General features: G+C 38.9%; 1 protein-coding gene and 1 long non-coding RNA gene across 2 annotated transcripts in view; one reads left to right on the forward strand and one right to left on the reverse strand.

Moving 5' to 3' along the window:
- Positions 1-13,780, reverse strand: part of LOC125936814 (uncharacterized) — a 34,061-nt gene extending 20,281 nt beyond the window's left edge. The window contains exon 1 of the long non-coding RNA XR_007462132.1: positions 13,689-13,780. This is a non-coding gene — a long non-coding RNA (uncharacterized LOC125936814). The remainder of the gene's footprint in view (positions 1-13,688) is intronic.
- SNAP25 (synaptosome associated protein 25) overlaps positions 1-21,954 on the forward strand; it is an 84,751-nt gene that overhangs the window by 47,803 nt on the left and 14,994 nt on the right. Inside the window, exons 2-4 of the mRNA XM_049651135.1 lie at positions 6,930-7,071; positions 8,962-9,003; positions 16,028-16,076. Of these exons, the coding sequence (XP_049507092.1) occupies positions 7,000-7,071; positions 8,962-9,003; positions 16,028-16,076 (163 nt within the window). The 5' untranslated portion in view covers positions 6,930-6,999. The remainder of the gene's footprint in view (positions 1-6,929; positions 7,072-8,961; positions 9,004-16,027; positions 16,077-21,954) is intronic.

The raw sequence follows: 21,954 nt of genomic DNA on the forward strand, positions 1-21,954 counted from the left end.
GGGAAGAAAGGGTTGTCTCTGTATTTTATTTGCCCCATGTCTAATGTGAGTCTCAAATAGACTTGCAGCATTGGAAAATGAAGGGCTTTGCAAATTATACTTGACATCAAGTTATAGCTTCAGCCTGCCTACTTTGTACCACATACTGTGACAGCCACGGCCTCTTAGGTGTTTCTGTCCCTAGTGCAGTCCAGTGCTGCTCCTGGGGCTGGAGAACCTTGGCTGGCAGCTGGGCATGGAAATTAGGAATCTTTGTGAGAGCTGTGCAGGCTTCCCAGAACCTTGTGATGAATGACATGGATTAAATCCATAGTTTATAGTCCTAAAACCCTATACAATTGTCAATCAAAAGCGAATTCATGTTCTTTTTTAAATGAAAAAATGACACAGGAAGCTCCATGAAGAGGGACTTTTTCAGACAAATATAGACAGAAGAAAACACCCCACACTGTGTCTGTCTACAGGAAATGTACAGTGCCCTGCGGGTATGGGAGATGGATAAGGAATGCTTTAAGGATTTTGTTGGACTTGATTTAGCCCAAGGATCAGTAATTGCTTTCTGTATAGGACCAGAGGGTAAATATTTTTGGCGTTGAGGGCTGTGGTGTCTCTTGCAACCACACAACTCTGCCATTGTGGCCTGAAAGGACCATTGATGATAAGGAAGCCAGTGGGCGTGGAGTATGACAGTAATACTTTATTTACACACCCTGAAACTTGAATTTCATATTTTTACATGTGCAAAGTCTGCTTCTTCTTTGAGTCTATTTAACCATTTAAAATATAAAACCATCCTTTGCATCGAGCCAACACAAAAATGGGCAGTGAACTGGATTTGGCTGTAATTCCCTGAAGCCCCTGGCTGAGCCTACTGTTTTCCCCGTCTGGGTAATTGTGGAGCCGCCTCGCTTCCCATGCAGCTGGTGGCTCTTACTAACATTCCAGGAGACCGTTCTGTATATCAGAGCTCAGCAAAAGTGCTGTCTGGGCCTATGGCAGCAGCATTGCCTGAGGCTTATTGGAAATGCAGAACCTGGGACGCCCATCTCAGATCAACTGACTCAGAATCACTGAGAGTGGGACCTAGCACTCTGTTTTAACAAGGTTTCCGGTGATTCTGATGCTCATTGCAGTTTTAGAAGCACTGCCCTAGACCACACCTGGAAAACTGCTGATTTAGGAACATTAAATGCCACCTGGAGAGTATCAGAACAGCTCATTCTGTCTTTCACTCAACAAATCAATTAACATGAATTGAACACCTACTAGGGGCCAGACCCTTTACCAAACACTGGTGATTTGAGATAATTAATAGGATACTGTTAGACCCTTAATAGAATGGGAGATTATCTTACATCAGAGCCCCAGGGAACAGTTTTGAGTGGCTCTGCTTCTAATTTCTTCACTTAACTAAGCGGGCTTTGCTGGCTGGGACCACACTAGTAGCTCCAGCAACACACAGGAGGGAGGTCCAATGTGCTAACATGATGAAATGTTCCATGCCGCCTAGATAACAAATGCCATTTCACTGTTAACATCCTTTCAGCTGGTGAAATTGCTGTTCATCAGTGTCTGTATGCCTCTTCAGGTGTTATCTCCTAGAAGGTTAATATGCTTGGGTTTGTGGTTTGTGGGGAGAATTTATCAAACACTAGCATTAAATACCCCAACAGAGGGTTTGGAGGTGTTCTTCATGCCTACTCTCCTTCTCTTCTTATTAGGAGAGTGGACATTGCTCTTTTAGCTTGGAAATACTGTGCATTTGAGATCTGTCAGATTCATTAGCCCTCCTCCCAAATCACAGGCATCCCCCACATGTTAGGGCAGGACTAAGGTGTGGGAGTTCCTGGGGAGACCATAGAAATGACAGAAACAAAGGTATCCACCACATGGCTTCTCTGCCTTCACCCCAACTGCCCGTCAGCCAGGTCCTTATCGGCTGCCGTCAGCTTGGTCCCAGGGGACCCTACAGCTGTTTTTCAGGTGTTGAGAATAGCAACTTGAGAGGAGATTGCCAAGGAAACCCACAAGACATTAGTGCGTGTGTGTATGAGAGAGACAGAGACAGGGAGCCTAAGAGAGCATCACCAGCAAATAAACCTGGAAGAGAGAACTAGCAATAGTACTACACGTCAGAAAGCACGGGACCAGCCTTCTAATAAACTAACCTATTAGGAGGAAAAGTCAGTTGCTTGCTTGGACTGAAGCAAGATGTTTCCCCGAGGAGCCCAACAGCAAAATACAAAGATGAAGAGCTGGGCCCACGTGGCAATCCTGAGAGGTGCTGCTTTTAGACTGGAGGCTCCGGCACTTTGCTGGTTTCCCTGGTTTCAGTGTCTGCAGGTGCTTGGCGCCCCAGCAACATGCCTCCTGCCCAGCCGTTTCAAAGGAAAGCTAATTAACACACATTAGAATTGTTCCACTCTTAGCAAAGGGTATAGGCTTATCCTGAATGAGTGAGGCTTTCTGAATATTAAGCCCCCACGTCCTTACAAACAATGTTGATCAAAACTTTCTATAATATATTCCTCTCAAAAAGCCTATGAAACTGGTATCATGTGCCCTGTTGAAAAAACTGAGGCTCAGAGACAGTGATAGATTTGCCCAGAGTCACCCAGCAACCGAGTATCAGAGCCAACAGTCTATCTAAGCTCTTGGCTACTACACTAGGCTACGGCCCGCAGTCTACTCAACATTTCTACTGATGCACCATTTTACTCTAGAGGGTAGATCCCAGTCACTCAGAAGAACATGGAATCTTGTTTCTGCTTGTTTCAAGGTTCAGAAGTGGTTTAGTGTAAATTCCTTTCCAGTTTGTGTTTGCTAGATCCATAATTTCTAAAGTGGAGACCCGTGTTTAAGTAAAACACAAAGCATTTAAAGCTCTATATCATATCATGAGTACATATTCTGGTGACCAGAATTGGTGTTCAAAAATTAACAGGCTCGGGGCACTTGAGTGGCTCAGTCACTTAAGCCTCCGACTCTTGATTTTGGCTCAGGTCATGATCTCACAGTTCATGGGATCGAGACTCATGTTGGGCTTGCTGCTTGGGATTCTCTCTCCCTCTCTCTCTGCCCTTCCCCTGCTTGCACTTTCTCTCCCTCTCTCAAAATAAATAAACATTAAAAAAAAATTAGCAGGGGGCCCCTGGGTGGCTCAGTCTGTTGAGCGTCCGACTTCGGCTCAGGTCATGATCTCACAGTTCGTAGGTTCGAGCCCTGCATCAGGCTCTGTGCTGACCACTTGCTCAGAGCCTGGAGCCTGCTTCAGATTCTGTGTCTCCTACTCTCTCTGCCCCTGCCCCGCTCACGCTTTGTTTAAATAAATGTAAAAAAAAATTTTTTTTAATTAAAAAAAAAATTAGCAGTCTTATGGTATGATGCCCTGTTGAAATTTTAAATGGCTGCCCATAGAACCAACCTAATATAAGCTTACTACCTTTTTTAAAATGCTGGTAAGCAAAATGTAGCCCTGAAGCTTTTTTCCTTATGTTTTACTGTGATCCCACATTTGATGCTTTACCCAAGAACCACTGGCTACAAAAGAACAGTGAAATCTATTATTTACAAAGAAGATTCACTTTAAGACTCCTCCTATCAGGAATCTTGAATAGTCTGAGTTACTTCACAAAAGTAATACATGTGGCAGAGTCTAATAATATGTATTAAATTAAGATCCCAGAGGAATCCACTTTAGCTGTTGAGAAAACAGTATAGCAGTGAGCCTAGGAGATGGGGTCATTGAGGGCCTGCCTCTGTGAACCTGATTATGTTGATGAAGAGTTTTTGTTCTACTTTTGCCAAAAAAAAAAAAAAAAAAAAAAATGCTTCTCGTACAAATAATAATAACAATAATAATTACTATAATACTTAAACATTGCTTCAAGGCCCTAAATCTAAATTCCTTTCCCATCTTCAGTTTTTAATAGAAGAAAAAAACCCAGATGTGTTTTTCAGTTAGGAAATCATGCTCCTATGCAATATTTTTATTCCATTTAAAGTCTCTTTAGGCCTTCATTAGTTAGTGTAACATCAGCTGCTATAACAAAACAAAATCCTTACATTTTCAATAGTGTAGCACAATCAAAGTACACTGTCATTTCATATGAAGGTTTAGGTCTTGGTGGTTAACTGTCAACTTTCCTCCATGCAGGGATTCTAAGGGTCCAAATTCTTGCCGTCTCATAGCCTGGCCATCCTCTAGGGTCCTGTTTTTTCTTTTCTTTTCTTTTCTTTTCTTTTCTTTTCTTTTCTTTTCTTTTCTTTTCTTTTCTTTTCTTCTTTCTTTCTTTCTTTCTTTCTTTTTTTCTTTCTTTCTTTCTTGGCAGAGAGGGAAAGAGAGGGCATAGGAGGAATGCCTGTTTTTTTTTAAGTTTATTTATTTATTTTTGAGACAGAAAAAGAGAGCAAGCAGGGGGAGGACAGAGAGAGGGAGACAGAGAATCCCAAGCAGGCTTGCCCTGTCAGTGCTGAGCCCAATGAGGGGCTCAAACTCACAAACTGTGAAATCACGACCTGAGCTGAAACCAAGAGTTGGATGCTTAACCAACTGAGCCACTGAGGCACCCCAGGAATGCCTGTTTCTGAATTGCCTTAGCCTGGCAGGGATGCACATCATTTCCACTGTAACTCATAAACCACCTCTAGCCACATGGACCACCTCCTTGCAATAGGAACTGGAAATGTAATTCCCAACTGGGCAGCCATTTCCCTAAAACAACACTCTACAATGGAAGAGGGAGGAAAAATTCCAGTGCACACTTAGCCATCTCAGCCACAAAACAAGAGCCCATGCCTTCTATAATTTCACTACTCACAGAGAAGGTTTTATCATATCAAATATTTATCCTCTTGAACCCTTCCTTAGGCTCTTTATCCCATTACCTCTGATGGCCTTTGCTGGGGACATGACTTCCTCAGGGAAACCTGCTATGACCCATGGGCACCCATGGTATATCCCCAAATATAATCAGTTTCACACTAAGTAATTTAATTTCCTTATTTTACTCCCATCTTTCTAATTAGGCTGTTGCTCTGTGATAGCAATGAATTTACCTGTCTCATTCATCAATATCTTTAGTGCCTAACACTGCCCTGGCATATTATAGGTACTCAGTAAGTATTTGAAAAAGAAGGAAAGACAGGATAAAGAAAGACGGGAAAAAGGAAGAGGGAGAGGGTGCTGGTTGGCTCTGGAGGGAGCTCAGTGTGGCTACCTGTAATTTGCATCATATGGGATTTCAAGAGTGTAACCATAAAATGGGGCTGGTCACATTTCAGGGATAAGGATCCAACCCTTTTTGGAAAAATAGTTCTGCATAGTCAATAAGCCTTCTTGGCAAACTCTGATAACAACTGCAAGAGACTAAAGATTTTCAGCCTGTAGCTCCTTGCTGGAGGAGGAAAAAATTATCTGTCATTCAGGATTCCTTTAGCTGGCCTAAGAATTAAATGGATTTGAGACCGATTAACAGGAGAAAATAAAATTTAATTATGTATGTATGGGGGATCCATGTAGACATGAGTTCCAAAGACAGTCAGTCAAAATGAGGTATATATGTCACCCTGAACTAAGGAGAAGGGCGTAGGGATCTGGGACTTAAAAGGAAAGGGAGAAATTTGCAGGAAGATAAAAAAAAAAAAAAAAAGAGTAAATGTTTGCTGGGCCATACAGAAACAAATGGCATAGGGACGAATTTTATCAGACTTCGCTAAATCCTTCTTGGTCTACCACCCCTAGTTCTTGTTATACTGTAGTTATCTATGGTGATAACTCCTTTCCAGGAGGAGGTCCTCTATCTAAATTCTTGTAGGCAGTTAGGGACAGAGTCAAATTTCTTCCTGAGTCTTTTGGGCCTTGATTGTTTTCAGCTGGAAATAATCTGTATGCCAAAGTAACACATCTTCAGGTAGCCTCCCCTTAGCCCTATATTCTAAATGCTTCTAAATGCAATGGAATACTACTCAACATCAAAAAGTAACAAACTGTTAATACATGCTACAACATAATCTCAAAATAATTATGCTAAGTGAAAGAAATGAGGAAAAAAATGACATACGGTATCATTCGTTTATATAAAATTCTAGGAATTGCAAACTGATTTATAGTAACAGAAAGCAAATTAGCAGTGTCTCAGCCCTGGAGTAAGGTGAGATTGAATGTGTGGGTAGGATTACAAAGAGCATGACCAAATTTTGCGGGGTGATGGATATATTTTCTTAATTGTGGTCATGGTTTCCTGGGTGTATACATATGTCAAAACTTTTCAAATTATATACTTCAAATATGTGGGATTTATTATATGTCAGTTATACCTCAATAAAGCTCTTAAAAATAAAATAAAAATAAAAAATAAATATGAGGTTAAAAGCATACTAACCCAGAACAGCATCCCTCCATATTGTCATTCCAAAATCTTGGGTGATTTGTGTCTTTTTTTTTTTTTTTTAATTTTTTTTAACGTTTATTTATTTTTGAGACAGAGAGAGATCGAGCATGAACGGGGGAGGGGCGGAGAGAGAGGGAGACACAAAATCGGAAGCAGGCTCCAGGCTCTGAGCCATCAGCCCAGAGCTCAACGCAGGGCTCGAACTCACAGACCGTGAGATCGTGACCTGAGTTGAAGTCGGACGCTTAACCGACTGAGCCACCCAGGCACCCCTGATTTGTGTCTTAAGAATGCTTCATAGTTATCTGATATCTTCGTAGATATCTGTCTACATTGTAAAGTTGGCAAGTATACATTCATAATGCACCCTTTGTTGAAACAGCAAAATTCTGTTGATCCTGGTCTGAGTATGGCTTCCACCTTTCAGAAGATGACTGAGTTATGGAGAAAGAGTGTGGGCTATTGAGATCTTCTCCTATTTCCACATACTACATGCACTCATATAAACCCTTACATGTTCAAATCTGTTTCTTTCAGGTTTTGTGTCCAAACCTATCACTGACCCCCCAGCCCAAGCACCCAGCCACCTCCCCCCACCACCACTACCATGGCTGAAGACGCGGACATGCGCAATGAACTGGAGGAGATGCAGCGAAGGGCTGACCAGCTGGCTGATGAGGTGAGGGATGGGACACAGGAAAGGAACAAAAGATGGGGAACTGAGTAGTTTGACTTATTCAGGTTCAGGTGGAAAAGGCCTTCCAACATTTCAATTTAAAAAACAGTGGGGTATGACTTTGATATTCAATATACCTGATACCTCTGCAGACAGGAATGGTTTGATAAACCTACATACAAGTAATGACTTACCCTAAACTCCCAATTTCTAGAAATCTAGAGAAGTCAAGATCTTCTAAAAAAAACAATGTCTTCGGATATCTTATAGCTTACAGTGTGCTAGAGCTGGCCTAATTCTGAGAGGTGACTATTACATTTTCCAGAATTTTGCAAACTGGTACTAAAACTGAATTATATAAACTGACAATTAAATAGATTATATTAAAACCAAAATTAATAAATACTCAAAACTCATCACGTCCTAATTATTTTACTGTATTTTACTTCTATCTATGATTTCAAAGTTCTTGACTTGTGTTGTATCTATAGTGTAGGAATACCATGTAATGGTACGTTACTGTACATCTTCCCAAGTTCACCTTCAGTGACACCATGATATAGTTAAAAATCAGACAGATTAAGAGTATTTATATCCCAGGAATCTGCAGGCACTGCAAGTCAGGGCTGACTTACTGTTTTATTGTTTGTCTAGACTTACGAAAGTAGAGAAAATATATTAATAACCTTAAAAGTCTGCCTGTCTCTAGCCATTATTCTTCAATTAACACAAAAAAATGGAGGAAATCTTCCAGTATTCAAAAATTTTTGTTCTCGTCAGTAAAGAAGTCACCTGCATCATTGACAAACTAGTGAAGTTCCAACATGTCCTCATTGTTTCACTTTCCTTTTATTCATTAATGTAAATGAAAATATCAACCAACATTCCTGTTAGAGCTACACTTGTTCTTTGCACGCTTAGCATTGGACACAAGAGTTCTGCAAACCTTAACAGAAACTTTCTGGGAGAATCAATTGGCTATATGGAATGATTTGTAAACTTAATGCTCTCCATCCCTTATATCAGAAAAATAGTAAATTTAAATACATATATACATATTCATATATGTTTTCCAGAGAGCTGTTTGTTTAGCATTTACTAGCATACCATTGCTTATAGCCATTTATTTCAAAAAGCAGCCTCCTGACAGCTCTTCCAGGAGAGTTAACATTCTTCACATTTCTGCAGAATCTTGTCCAAAATAAGTTTGTCACTTAAAAGCAAAGCCTTGAGAAATCACCCTGGTTGCTGGAGTCTAGTTGTTAGTTTCAAAAGAACTGAGAAAAAAGCGACAACGCTGTGCCCGAGGGACCAGTGCTGACTTCAGATTTTCCGTCTCACTTTGTCTTATCTAAGGATGAAGATAATTATTATAGCTGTCTCCTATAGGCTAGTTATTTCAAACATGCTTGATTTTTTTCACCCTAAGGCGACAGCTTAATTTGTATTGATAAGAACTTCCAATTGTGTTTCTAGGAGCTTTATGAGAAACTTGATGTTAGATTCATCTCAATTCATGAAAAATTATGTTTGTGTTTAAAATTCAATATTCCTGGTCCAGGGAGGCCAAATTAGTCGTCTGAGTATTTGAGATAATTTTTCATGCATCCTGCACATGCAAAATTATCTTTTCCAGATTACTTTGTCTTTGATATCAAGATCAGCTTCATATGGTTTTGATTTTAGAAGATCAGCTTTAATGTAATTGCTTTAGGGAATCTTATTATGTAGAAAGACTGATAGGAAAGAGATTGAAAATGTGTTTCAGTTATAAACTTAAAAGAATATGTGATAGTAACTCTTTGTGTTTCTCAAGTAAAGAGAATAGTTCTGGTTTTCCAAGACCTCTGGATTCTGCACTGATAATATTTATGCATTTTTTTTAAATCTCAGTCACTGGAAAGCACCCGTCGTATGCTGCAACTGGTTGAAGAGGTAAGGAGTGGCCGTATTTCAAGATAATGAATTCCTTTTGCTGGCATATTCTTTTCCTAGACCCTACTGCCTTTTCCTAGGCCATGATCCCATTGATTCCAGAGCTAATGAAGTCTACCAGGAAGCCACGTTAATGAGGGAGATGTCAGGCAGCCATTAAACTATCCCCGCTCCCTCCCAGCCCTGGCTACCTTTATAGTCTGGGAAGTAGAGATGGATGGTATTTCCAAGTAAATGCTCCCAAGAAATCTTCATATAAGATTGAATCACTTTAAGCAAATATAAGGAATTATCTACATAAAAACTTCCCTTGTAATGACTTTGATGCCTCTAGGTCACATCTCATCTTGACATTCTGTTTTGACTTAACCACATATATATATGACTTTTAAAAATATATATCCCAATAGATACAACATTTTCAGAAATTGTAATATTGAGAGTCAGGCACTAAAATTCATGAAATAATAGGAAAATTCTTTGATAAAAGGAATTTCAAGTCCACAACGCACATATAGAAGCTCTTTTATGTTCCTGACTCTGGATTAAACATCCATTTGCGAGGCATGGTTAATGAATCCCAAACTATTTTTAAATGGGTAAAATAGGACAGATAGCAATAATGGAATCAAAAGGGCACTTACAATAAACCTTGCTCTTTCCAATTTGGTAGAGCAGCAGTCAAACAGGAAGAATAAATGGATTAATTGAACTTGTCTATTGGGAGAGATGAAGTGGAAAAAGAATGGGATGGGCTATATTTATCTGAACTGAATAAAACAAGCCTAATAGTTTTTATTCAGTGAAATGCTGTTTTAGCTATGCTTTGAAACTGCTTATCAATTCATGTGTGGTTATCATTTTTCGAGATCTTCCGTGTTCTCAAGGAGAATGATTAAATGAGCCTATTTGCCTCATGCTACTGTAAATTGCTTATGCAATGACATGAAAGGAAAGAAAGATCAATTTTATAAGGCTAAAAGGAAGTTCAGCTGCCTCTCACACTACAGAAGCCAATGTCTTCCCTTATTTCTGCACTTTCAGCTTCTTACCCAGAAATGAAATACTGGCTACATGTGAATTGCCACAGGAGGAGTGGGGAGAAGGTAGTGCTGTGGGCACCCCAGGACACTGAGGAAAGGGTGAGAGGTACACGTAATGAAATCGGTTATCACGAGAAATGAGAATTTGAGCCTGTAATGTAGCATAAATTGGCCCCTATAGGAAGGCAGGCCAACAAAGGAGCCCTCGGCATCACATGAAGCAGCTTTCCATCTCTAAAGGAAGAGAAATATTGTCTTTGCTCTACCCTGGGAACACAACTCATGCAGAAATACTTGAGGACCAAGAAGGAGGCAGATATTCTAAATCTAAGAGTGCTGGTGAGGCTTTCTAGAGTTAGCTTATTGTCCCTCAACCCATCATGAGAAGAAATGAATCACATTTTTGTGACATTCCCATGTGAGTTCTCATGTTGAAATGAAGCGAACCCACATGTCAGCTGACATTATTATGTTATATGTCTTTATGACCTTCAACCATAGTCTCCAGGTTCGTTTTTCATTTTTGTTTACGTGTATGCATGTGTCAAGTAAATTTCTAAAGTACCAGAACTGTTACCAATTTGCCCACGTATGCAAGTTGAAACACTGCTTAGAATGTGGGAAAATGGTGGAGCAAATGCATTAAAATGCATCACTTTGAACTGGCCCCTCACCCATTGGAGTCTTTGGGTCAACCAATATTTTTTTGCCTCTTCTTAACTTGCAAGTAGTGTCAGTCAGTCTTGAGAAAGAAGTGTCTGCTCTCATTTATTCTAACAGAGGGAGAGTCTCAAAAGCTCTACGGATTAAAGTAGGATACTTAAATCATACATTTTTGTTTCTCTTAAGGTATTTCTTGATCAAGCATGAAGTTGCATCTTATAGCACCAGGGGTGAAACAGACAGAAGCTAGTCCCACCTCTATAAATGAGAGGAGGCTATTAGACTTTCTATCCTCGGGAAATTATGAGCAAGGCATTATTAGAGTAGACTGATTGCTCTTACTTCCTCCTGGGTTATTTTATATTGATGGTCAAACACCCCTTATGTCTAGGGCAATGGCTATTCAGATGATAGTCTGCTTTTCAATCAAAAAAGAAATTTTCTTTAAAGAGAATCAGCATTAAATATTCATCAAGGGCAGAAATCATTTGGCAAATACGAGCACTGAAATACCAGGATCTTCCCCATGATCCCAAAGTGCATCAGTGCTATCTAATTTGAATTGAGCTGAATTCTTATTGAAATTTAGTCTCAAAGACAGGAAAGGTCACTAAATTTGTAAAGTCTCCCTAAGGCAGACAACCCCACTTTCAGTTCAGTATATGACTTTGTGCCATCCCTCATAGACTTTAGGGTGTAACAGAGTGGCAGGTGTAGAATCTTACTTTTTAGTAGAAGCCATTATTGGCATTTCAAGGATAGTGTAAAGTTACACATAAGTCAATTGGGAAAGTTCAGAAAAGCTAGATACCATATACAGGTAAAAAGATTAGAAATCATATAACACTTGGTTCCCAGCCTAGAGTTGCAAACTGGCTCTTCTGATGGCTGTTCTTCAACAAACATGTATGGAATTCCTAACTTTGGAGGTCTGAGGGAAGATATAAATTTGTATCATGCAGGAAACCAGGTATGAAAATAACTCTCCAAGTTCAAGGCCTTACCTGCCTTTGGAGCACATAAGAGGGAACAATTAATTCTGGTAATAAAATCATGAATGTCTCTACAGTATTTGGTTCCCGGCGAAAAGGCTAACTCTGCTGACAATAAATGCTGGAAATGAAATCTACACATGAATGCCTTGAGCTATGAAAACTAGCCCCAGGAAAGCCCCACTGCTTTAGGGCAGGCCAATTCAGAAGCACCACACAGAGCTTTCCTGGAGTGATAGTTACTGAGGCTCTGTGTGGTGTTTTTTGCATGGATGTTTTAAGCATCTTTTCTTTTCATCCCAATTTATCTTTCAAGACACTCTGGTAATGAGAAGGGAATAAACATTCTAAAGCTATGTCTTTGTTATGCCAGACTTTCTACTAAAACTGGAAAATTGAGGCAGGGCAGTTGTTTTCCTGTAGGTAGGTATGGGGTCTTTTGGAATTCTAGCAGTTAAGATAGTGCCTAGACAGTCCTGGTTTTAGTTCAGATGTGTTGGGCTTTGGGGAAAGCATCTCAGAATGAGAAAAGAAAGACTTTAAAATGTTCTAGAAACATTGTCTTAGTTCATCTGTGAGAAAGGGAAAATAAAAATAGAGAAAGAAAAAGAAAGAAAAAAAATTCCTGACATCTCCAACTCCCTGGTTTTTAGGTAGACAATTTTCCCAGCACTCTCAAACAGAAACCAAGAATAGAGCTAAGACAAAAATGGAACCATCTTCTCTCATTCCTAGCTATTAAAACACAATACTCCCTAAGAATAAAAGTAATATTCTGCCTTTCCTGAAATATTATCCCCATCCCTGCCCTTCTCCCTTGCATTTCTAGTATCCCCAAAGAATAATCCAGTTATTTTGATAAAAACTGTCAGGAATACAGTGGAGTCAAATGTAAGTTCTAAAATTTATTGAGAACCTACTGTGTGCAGAGTACTATACCTAGAGCCATCATCATCAAACATATATAATCTAACTTAACCCTTGTAGGTAGCCACCTTTTACTACTATTCTGATCTCCATCTTACCAAGGAGGAAATTGAAGTACACAGTGGTTAAGTAACTTGCTTGAGATACCCAGCTACAAATGGTACACATGAAATTAAAACCCAGGTCTAGTGAATCCCAGATCCCAGACTGTGAATTCTTACACACAGCACTCCCCTTCCACCAGCAAACCCTACCATATTTACTTTTTCCTTTGAGAATTCTCCAAAAAGCAAAAGGATCTGAAAAAACAAACACAGCAGCCCATTCTAAACTGATTGAGATTCTATACAAATTAAATCCTTTATCTTAATTGCTTTTTGTAAATACAGCCTCCCATAGAGTTGAACTTTTAGAAGCCTTTACTTTCTGAGCTCATTTTAATCTTTATAAGTACTCTGGGCAGTAAGGGAGCTGTTTCTGTCCCTGTCTGACACCTAGGGAAGCTGAGACACAGAACAAGTGACTCTTACAATAGAACTACAAAGATAAGTCTAAAATTCGAAATTATCGACTCGCAGATCCCAACTCTGTCCACCTAACCAAACTGTGTCTAACTCTGTGAAGCAGTTGAGAAGCCATATGCTTGGCCCTTACCTTAGTGCCTGGAACAGAGTGGAGGCTTAATAAATAATCAGTGAATGAATGAATGAATGAATGAATAAACAAATGAGTGAATGAACACCAACCCAGTAACCACCCAGTCTTCTTTGGCATCTTTACCCTTATCTTAAACATGGGGAAACATGCTAAAAATCAAGTGACTCTTCCACAATCTCATGACTAGTTGCTGATTGAACTAAGAGCGCAGCCCAGTGTTCCTGACTCCCTGATTAGGTACCCGCAGCTTCTATTTACCCAAATGGGAGCAAGCTCTTGCTCCTTCACATTAGTTCTGTGAATCATTCCAGCACTGAAACATTTAGCAGCAAATTGAACAAATGTGAAGTTATACTTGCAGGCTTCCATAGAAAGTACAACAGAGAGTGTGAACAGATGAGACCTGGACTGTCCAAACTGAAGTCACTAGCTGCTTCTCATCCTGTGTCCTCAGTAGAATGGAACAGGGATTTCATGCATGGCCTTGAGTTGTGTCTTATAAAGAGAAAATGCTCTCTGAGGTGATTCTGTCCTCACCAGTACTTACCTTGTCACATCCATATGCTTGAATAAGGCCATCTGCTTTTTACAATTTCTTCTCTTAAGCAAAGGCTAAAATTTGCAGGAAAAAGGGCACAGAAATTGTTAAAGTACCAGCTAGTGTAGACAAACGTGTTTTGGGGTCTGGAATCTTGCTGTTCAGCATGTGTCTGGGCACCAGCAGTATCATTAGATGGTAGAGCTCATTCAGAATGCAAACTCTCAGGCTCTATCCCAGTCCCACTGAATAAGGATCTACATTAAAAAAGTTTTTCTTAACATTTATTTATTATTGAGAGACAGAGCATGAGCATGGGAGGGGCAGAGAGAGGAGGAGACACAGAATCTGAAGCAGGCTCCAGGCTCTGAGCTGTCAGCACAGAGCCTGACACAGGGCTTGAACTCACGAATGCAAGATCATGACCTGAGCCGAAGTTGGATGCTTAACCGACTGAGCCACCCAGGCACCCTAAGGATCTACATTTAAACAAGCTGTTTCCTATGCAGGGGATACATATGCGCTTGAAGGTTTGGGAGGTAGTGGTCAGGAAGCTTCTGATGGTAGTTGGTAATGATGATATTTTTCATTTGCCTAGATATCCTTTTATAGACACATTTGCTGAAGGTATTTATTTTATATACACTTTTGTCATGCTAACTGTAGGCCAATCACCAGTCTAGCATGTGGGATGTACTATTGCACTTAATTCCCATGACAACTCAATGAGGTATTAACTATTATTACTATATTACAAATGAGGAAAATGAGGCACAGAGTAATTAAGACATGTACCCAAGGTCCCACAGCTAGGAAATGAAATCACCAGGATCTCAGGGCGGAGTCTGGCTCCAGAATCTGTGCTATTGAGGACTCCTGAAGTCATCCTAAGCTCTACAGACTACACCCTAACCTCACAACTAAAGCCTATCAAAACATGTTCAAGAGTAACTTGGCTTTTCCTGTCTAGGAGAGTTAACTACACATTCTCTGAAATGGTGAGTTTATAAAATTCACAAAAAAACATTTTCAGTGTTATATTTTTTAGAAGTCCTATTGGAACTGAGCTGTTAAAATACTATTAAAAATAATAATAATAAACATAATAAATTAGTAAATAAACTACCTCTGTTGACCTCCACTAACTTGTCTTTCTTTCTTAGTTCTTGGTTTAAAATAAATCCCTGGAAAATAAATGGGGCCATGAGAGATGTCTTACTTTTGAGCTTATTCTAGGGGCCACCATGAGCATTCCTCAAAAAACCAATTAATCCCAACTATTAGCAATGCCACTTTATACTTATTAACAATCACCCTATGAAACAAAGGTCTTTCCTTAACTAGTTTGAATTCCCAGGAATGATGATTTTTAAAGTTGAGCCATGCAAATATCTGTGTTCCTTTTCCCTACCCACCAACTCCTACTCCCATCCCCCAAATGGTTCAGGTATTCAATTTGTTTAGATCATAAAGAGTGAAGTGAGGGGTGCCTTTTACAGACTTCTGCACAAAATAACTGCAGTAAAGCTTGTGGCTGAATTATTTTCTCATTCTCTTACTGTGCAGAATTTTAGATTTCAGAATAAAGAGCCCCTATTTCTCATCCATCCATCCATTTTCTAAATCTCACAGAACTTTCCCCTGTAGAGAGAAAATGGGAGAGTGAGTTCTGTTTGGGCCTGTATTTCTCAACCTTTGTGAAGCAATGATCTGTTTTGATCAACCTAAAAATTTTGCCCCAAAGTTTCTTACTTTCCAGTTGGTCGTCTCTTCCCTATTCACTTGAGGGAAACTTCCTGATGCATCATGCCAGAGAAGATTTAGTCTAGATTTTGGAAGATTTGCTTTCCATGGATGGTGTTATAGAAACTATAAGGCACTTTTGTTTTCCAAGTATTTCACAGTATAATACTAAGTTGTGTATTCCAGTTCCATGCCAAGCCCCATCCCCAGCCCTACTTCCATGGAGACTGAGCTACATCCCCTCTTCTATCCTAAGAATCACTGAGAGAGCAAGTCCATAGGTGACCCCTTCCTCTGATCCCTCCCCAGCCCTTAATACTCTTGCCCTATTTCCTCCCTCTCTTTCCTTTGGTCCTTCTTCATTTTCCATTTCTTGGGCTAATTGTCCCCTTACTGATTTCTGTTTCTCTCTTTTCTCTCTCTAACTGCTTTTCAACTTTGCTACCATTGTTGGAATGTAGAGTAAAGATGCTGGTATCAGGACTTTGGTTATGTTGGATGAACAAGGAGGTAAGTTGAGATTTCTTCAGTAAGAACAATTCCTCATCTGAATAAAGTGCATTTTCAAAAAATTATTTTTGCATACACAGGTGGTTCTTTTGACATGTGTTACACGCATGTAGGAAGATGAGGGTTCTAGAGTTTTCATCGTCTTGCTTTTCTCCCTTTCTTTGTTGAAAACACTGGTAAATGTATGGGAATATTGAGGCCTTCATGACTGATTGAATGTTACTACTCTCCCTGTTATATATGTTGGAATAACAGAATTTTGAAGGCAAAACTCATGTGTTTGTATTTTCTTTTAATGGTAGTATTTTGGACAGTTTGAGAATTCTCGCATTCCCCCTTATCCCCAGTTTTCCCCATAAATTTAGTTTCTTGTAATAATCCCTAGATAGAATGAGAGAATAGTATATCACATTGTCCATTTCTTCTGACCATCCTAATTCAGTGTCTGGCGGTTTTGATTTCCATGTCATCATGAGGATTCCTTAAATAACTAGAAGCTGTCTTTAACAGGATAGAAGCTGAGGGAGATTATTGGAAAATGGGAAATTGAACCACTTAAAATATTTAAATTGGTTTTTAAATTATTATGGAAATGCTAGAAGCAATAAAAATCAGAGTATCAAGGAAAATCATCTCTGTACTCTAAAGTGGAAGCTAGAAGGGTAATATTTTTTTTTCTCAATACATCTAGTCATATGGCAATTTTTATTTAATGCTAGTCACAAGTTAGTTACCTGATTCTATTCTGAATTCTTATCATAACAAACAAATTTTTGAGAACTTTTTTCTTGTTATTTATATTTTTGAAAACATTAGAAAATTCTTAGGAATCATGAGAAAAATTTTTTAATGTCAAAGATAAAAACGTAAAATGTATTCACAACATGGGACACCACAAGCCAATTTCTGAAATAAATGAACTTCAAAGGAGGGGGGATTGCCATACAGCCATACAGATAGCAGACTTAAGGCATTTCCGTAAAATACAGACAGACCTGCATATCATCAAAGAAAAGGGCAAAACCTACAAGTAAAATGGATTTAAGATATAAATAAATTGTCAATTTATAAATAAACGTATGAAGCCATGCCTGAACCAACAACAATAATGAGATGCCACTCTTTAGAACAGACTGATACAAATTTTTAAAATTGATAATCACCAATGCTGTGAGTGTTTTGATAACACAGAGATTCTCAATGTACAGATAGGCACTGTAGACTGATAAAAATTTTTGAAGAGTAATGTCATGATCCTTTAAATTATGAGGTGCACGCATCTTTGACCAAAACATTCTACTTCTAGAATTATATGCTGTAGATATACATTGACAGCTATAAGAAGAGAAATATACATGCCTAACCTATAATAGTGTAAAACTGGAAACGGCCTAAATGTCTATCAGTGGGGAGAGCAACCAAATTAATTATGATCTGGCCATAAAGAAATATCCTGCAATCATTACACTAAGTGAGATAAATCTTTACCAACTTCTGAAGAGTTAGGGCCGGTACATGGAGGAACTAGTGGAAGGTATCATTTGGGATCCTCTGGGAAGCAAATGCTAAGAATCAGAAGTGTTTGAGATCTATTATGGACACTGTGATGAGTCAAGAGACGAGGAGCAGGAGTAGACAGGGACAGCCAGTCAGATTGACACAGGTCTGACACTTGTAAGAGGAATGGAGGGGAGGAGGTTTGGGGAGGAAGAGTCTCAGACTGCAATACTGCTCTGAGAAAGTGTCAGCCAAGCTGACGGGGAGCCCAGTAGCTAAGATAACCTAATGATAGCCCCATGATGGGCAGGAATACCTCATCTTTAGTGATTCCATTGTGCTCAGCTCTAGGCTAGAAGCGTCCCAGGGATGCTTGAAGCATGGTCTCCATGCAATTGCTTTGGCGGATCCCATAGGTGCATCAGCTAGAGATGTGAACTAACTACAAATTCCCTCTTGAAGAGAGTTCTGAGGGGCACATCTTCATGACTGTCATATAAAGGCTTTTGTTTCTATATTATGTATTTGTATTGAACTTTGTCAATAAATAGATGCCAACCAATTTAAAAAAAAAACAAAACAAAAGAAAAAGCTTTTAAAAGCAATTTAACATCAAGCCCAACACCTCCCTGCAATTTTTGAAATACGAATTATCAAAAGGTGTATGTAAGTAAGGCAGTCTAGTGAAGTAGTTGTATTTTGAAGGAATTACAGTAGCTGTGGCAATCTTCAGAACTCCCCAAATGAAGTTGCTATAATTGTGAGACTTGCTGGCTTGGTCTGTGTAACAATGTGCCAGATTTTGAAACTCAGGACATAGCAAATCATTTTTTAAAAAAATTAAACAGCAGGTGCCCATGTAGAAGAGCAGTACCTCATTTCCAGAGCTAAATTGATACATATATACCCAAATAATTAGGAGTTCCATCTTATTAACTGTTTTTGTTAGTAATTTGTATGTGAAGGGAGTAAAAAAGGGAGCATGATAATTGGAAGGAAACTTTCAGAAAGGCTCAAGATGATGCTTTTTCCCCCCAATATTATAATGCATTGACATGAAGACTTGGAAAATAATACATACAAATGTGGAATCAAGAGAAAGTGGGGCGCCTGGATGGCTTAGTAGGTAGAGCGTGAGACTCTTGATCTTGGGGTTGTGAGTTCAAGACCCACATTAGGCATAGAGCCTACTTAACATTAAAAAATTAAATTTTTAAAAGAGAGAAAGTGAATAACATGCTTACTTGAGTTGCAGATTTCATTGCACTTTGATGAAGAAAATCTAGAAATAAAATTTGCCAAAATCTCCACACAAAAATATATTATTCATAAGCACAAATGATTCCCAGGAACATCTATATATTATTCTCTGAGAAAGAAAGCAGAATAACAGATTTCCTCCCAAGATAGTTAATGTTCTCAGCTCAAACATTTCATTTGTGGCCACATCACAGTAAATGCTGAATTCTTTGGTTAAACATATTTTCTAGAATAGTTTTGGTTTTACCAGATGCATGGTAATTACATTGGTACTGAGAAAAAAAACATGCAACTGTAAAACCTCCAAAAGCAAGTGGCTTCTGCCTGGTCGTTAGTGGTACACACGTTCCATTTATACTATAGGGTGATTAGGACCTTTTAAAATGACAGATGAACATATCTTCACAACTATCTTCACTGCCATGGTAAATGCATTTTAATTCTGTGTATGCTGTGTTTAATTGTTTAGATCAGTAACTGCTTTAAAATGTCTCTCCAGTTATGCTCTACTAATTTTATCTATGCCTCAACACCAAAAATGTTGATTGCTTCTACCCTTGCACAGGAGTTTCAAGAAACAGACATCCTTCTAAAGAACCATTCCAGGTTGTCCAGCCAAAGGCTTGCACTCGGCAATTCTTTATGGGATTCTTGTTTTATACCCAGGTATCAGGAGACACCAAGGAGCACTGAACATGACAGATGGCCCTGGAAATGCACTGATTCCTGGGACTTTTATTTCTCTAGAAAACTTGTCTCCAAGTGAAATCCCCATGAAACCAACCTCATCACTAATGTGGGCTGATTTAACCTTTCACCTCTGTATCTCTTATTCCTTTTGTTGGCCTTTGCTGGGTTATGTGTTTGTTTCACTGCTGAAGACTCCACTCTTGAGACAATCCCATGGGATCAATTTCAAACTAAACAGGGAAATCTTTGACCTCTGCCTGGCAGAGTAAAAGCAAAGTAGGCCTCTCCCAGAGTGACGGCCGACTTTCTTAAAAGGTTCATGGAGGTACAAAGTAGCATTTGAGAAAACATTCCTCTTGCTAAAGTCTACACACCAATATCTGTTATGAATGACTAAAGCTGCACTGTGGTAGCCACTAGCCACACGTGACTATTTAAACTTATTTAATGAATTTCCATATGTTCATCAATGCTAAGGAAAATGAAAATCATGTAGGCAGCATCTGGTAACTGAATATACTCAGGAAGGCTTGCACACTGGGTCAATAGCATTGACATTTGCTATTCTTCTACTGTGTGTTTTTAAACCAGGTCGAGGATTCTAAGGGCCTCATGTTGCCTTACTTAAATAAGATTAGTAGGAAAGGTCTCTAAACTTAGATCCCTGAGCATCCTGCCATTGGTGGATCTATCACAAGTAACCAGTCATCCAAACATGGCGAAAGAAAGTACTATCTCTTGCCCCAACATATAGCATCATCTACTGGAATACTTCTCCTAACCCAAAATGTTACTATCTTCCTAGTCTCCAGGAAGAGACAGAAAACAACCAAAAAGCAAGCTTAGGGAGGTAAGGAACAATCAACAATGGACAGTACATTGCATCAGTCAGTTGGATGCTAATGTCCACCCTGGAATGGAATGAGGATATTGATTACTTTCAAGGATTTGCTGAGAGATTCCTCACAGAAATCCATTGAAATTGTATGAAGTCCCAATATAAACATAACAGTACACTCTAAAAATGAAAAGTTAGAATACCTATGACAAAATGGTTCCACATGTTTTTAATTAAAGGTTTGACTCAATTCGGTAAAATGATCAATTCAACCAATATTGGTAGCTATAACATAGTTTTCTGAATCAACTTTTCCGTAAGAGCTTTGGCATCTCTCTCTTCGCTATGACCTTTGCCTAACAATCTGACAACCCATGATAGAACCCAGCTTTTAGGAATACCGATTGGGACCAGCCTGTTTGTTTTTATATTTTATTTTGAATTCCTGGTTCAGAAATACAACACTTGTGAACCAATTCACATTTTTATTTTATTGCCTTTTATTTTTATTACTGCCTAATCCCTGGGGCTATGGTGGGTGGGGCTCCTGAAATGTTGTATTTTTAGCCAAAATATTAACTCAAGAGAAACTCCTTGGGAAGGACAAATGCCGGAATATGTATGCCCATGCCATAATCTGCGTGTATTTCAGCTGGTATTAGTGGAATGCAGCTTGCTTTCCCTCTGAGTCCAGATGTCTTTCAATCCCATCCTAACCCAGCACTCCAGAAAGCTATTATCAATTATTCCATTGGGATTTCTGTCTGTACTTAACATGGTTCTTCTTTTGACAATGTTGGCTGTGCCTCTCTCTCCCAATCCCCTCATTCAGTAGTTATTATTTTTTTTAATCTGCAGACTAGTTTATTACATTCTTTAATGGGAACTAGAAAAAGTCTTTAGAAAGGTACAGAATCTTCTAGGATGTCAAGAGTTGTCATCAATTTTTTTTAAAGTCTTTTTAAAGATTTTCTTAAAGACATTACTATACCTATACATACTCAGCAAAAGTTCACCAGCACAACACTGTTATTTCTTCCAGCTATCCAACGCTGGAGAAACACCTAAATTTTGCCTTCATCCATCATTTGAGGTGCATAGCACAGGTAGCAGATTCCAAATAAGCTGGATTCTATCCTTTGTCCCACAAGAGAGAACACAATGGGCTCTTGATTTCCAAATGGGCAGTTTCCCCAGTTTGGGTCAGCAAGGAACTTAATCTTCATTTTTTGGAATGATAATCTTCACTTTACAATTTAATGTGAAATTGTTTTTAAATGATTATTTATGCCCTTAGACTGGAAATGTATTTATCAGTTTTATTCTAATCAAGCTTTTATTCCCAGAAGCATGTGTACATGGAAATGTAGATGAAAAGAGGGATGGAAGTGTAATTAGGTTTTGTAACTAGATAGGCATTGCATTGTTCTTTCCCTTTAACAGTCTTAAAAGCTGTTTTAAAAACCCCTTTACTGAACATGTAATTTACTCAATTTGGTGACAACTGTTGAAAAATTAATCAGATTAGTGAATGTAACCCTGGCAACCCAGAAGCACAAGCCGGTTTTATGGCTATCGATCTATGTCTCAGAT

Source organism: Panthera uncia, assembly GCF_023721935.1.
Source record: "Panthera uncia isolate 11264 chromosome A3 unlocalized genomic scaffold, Puncia_PCG_1.0 HiC_scaffold_11, whole genome shotgun sequence".
Taxonomy (NCBI): Eukaryota; Metazoa; Chordata; class Mammalia; order Carnivora; family Felidae; genus Panthera; species Panthera uncia.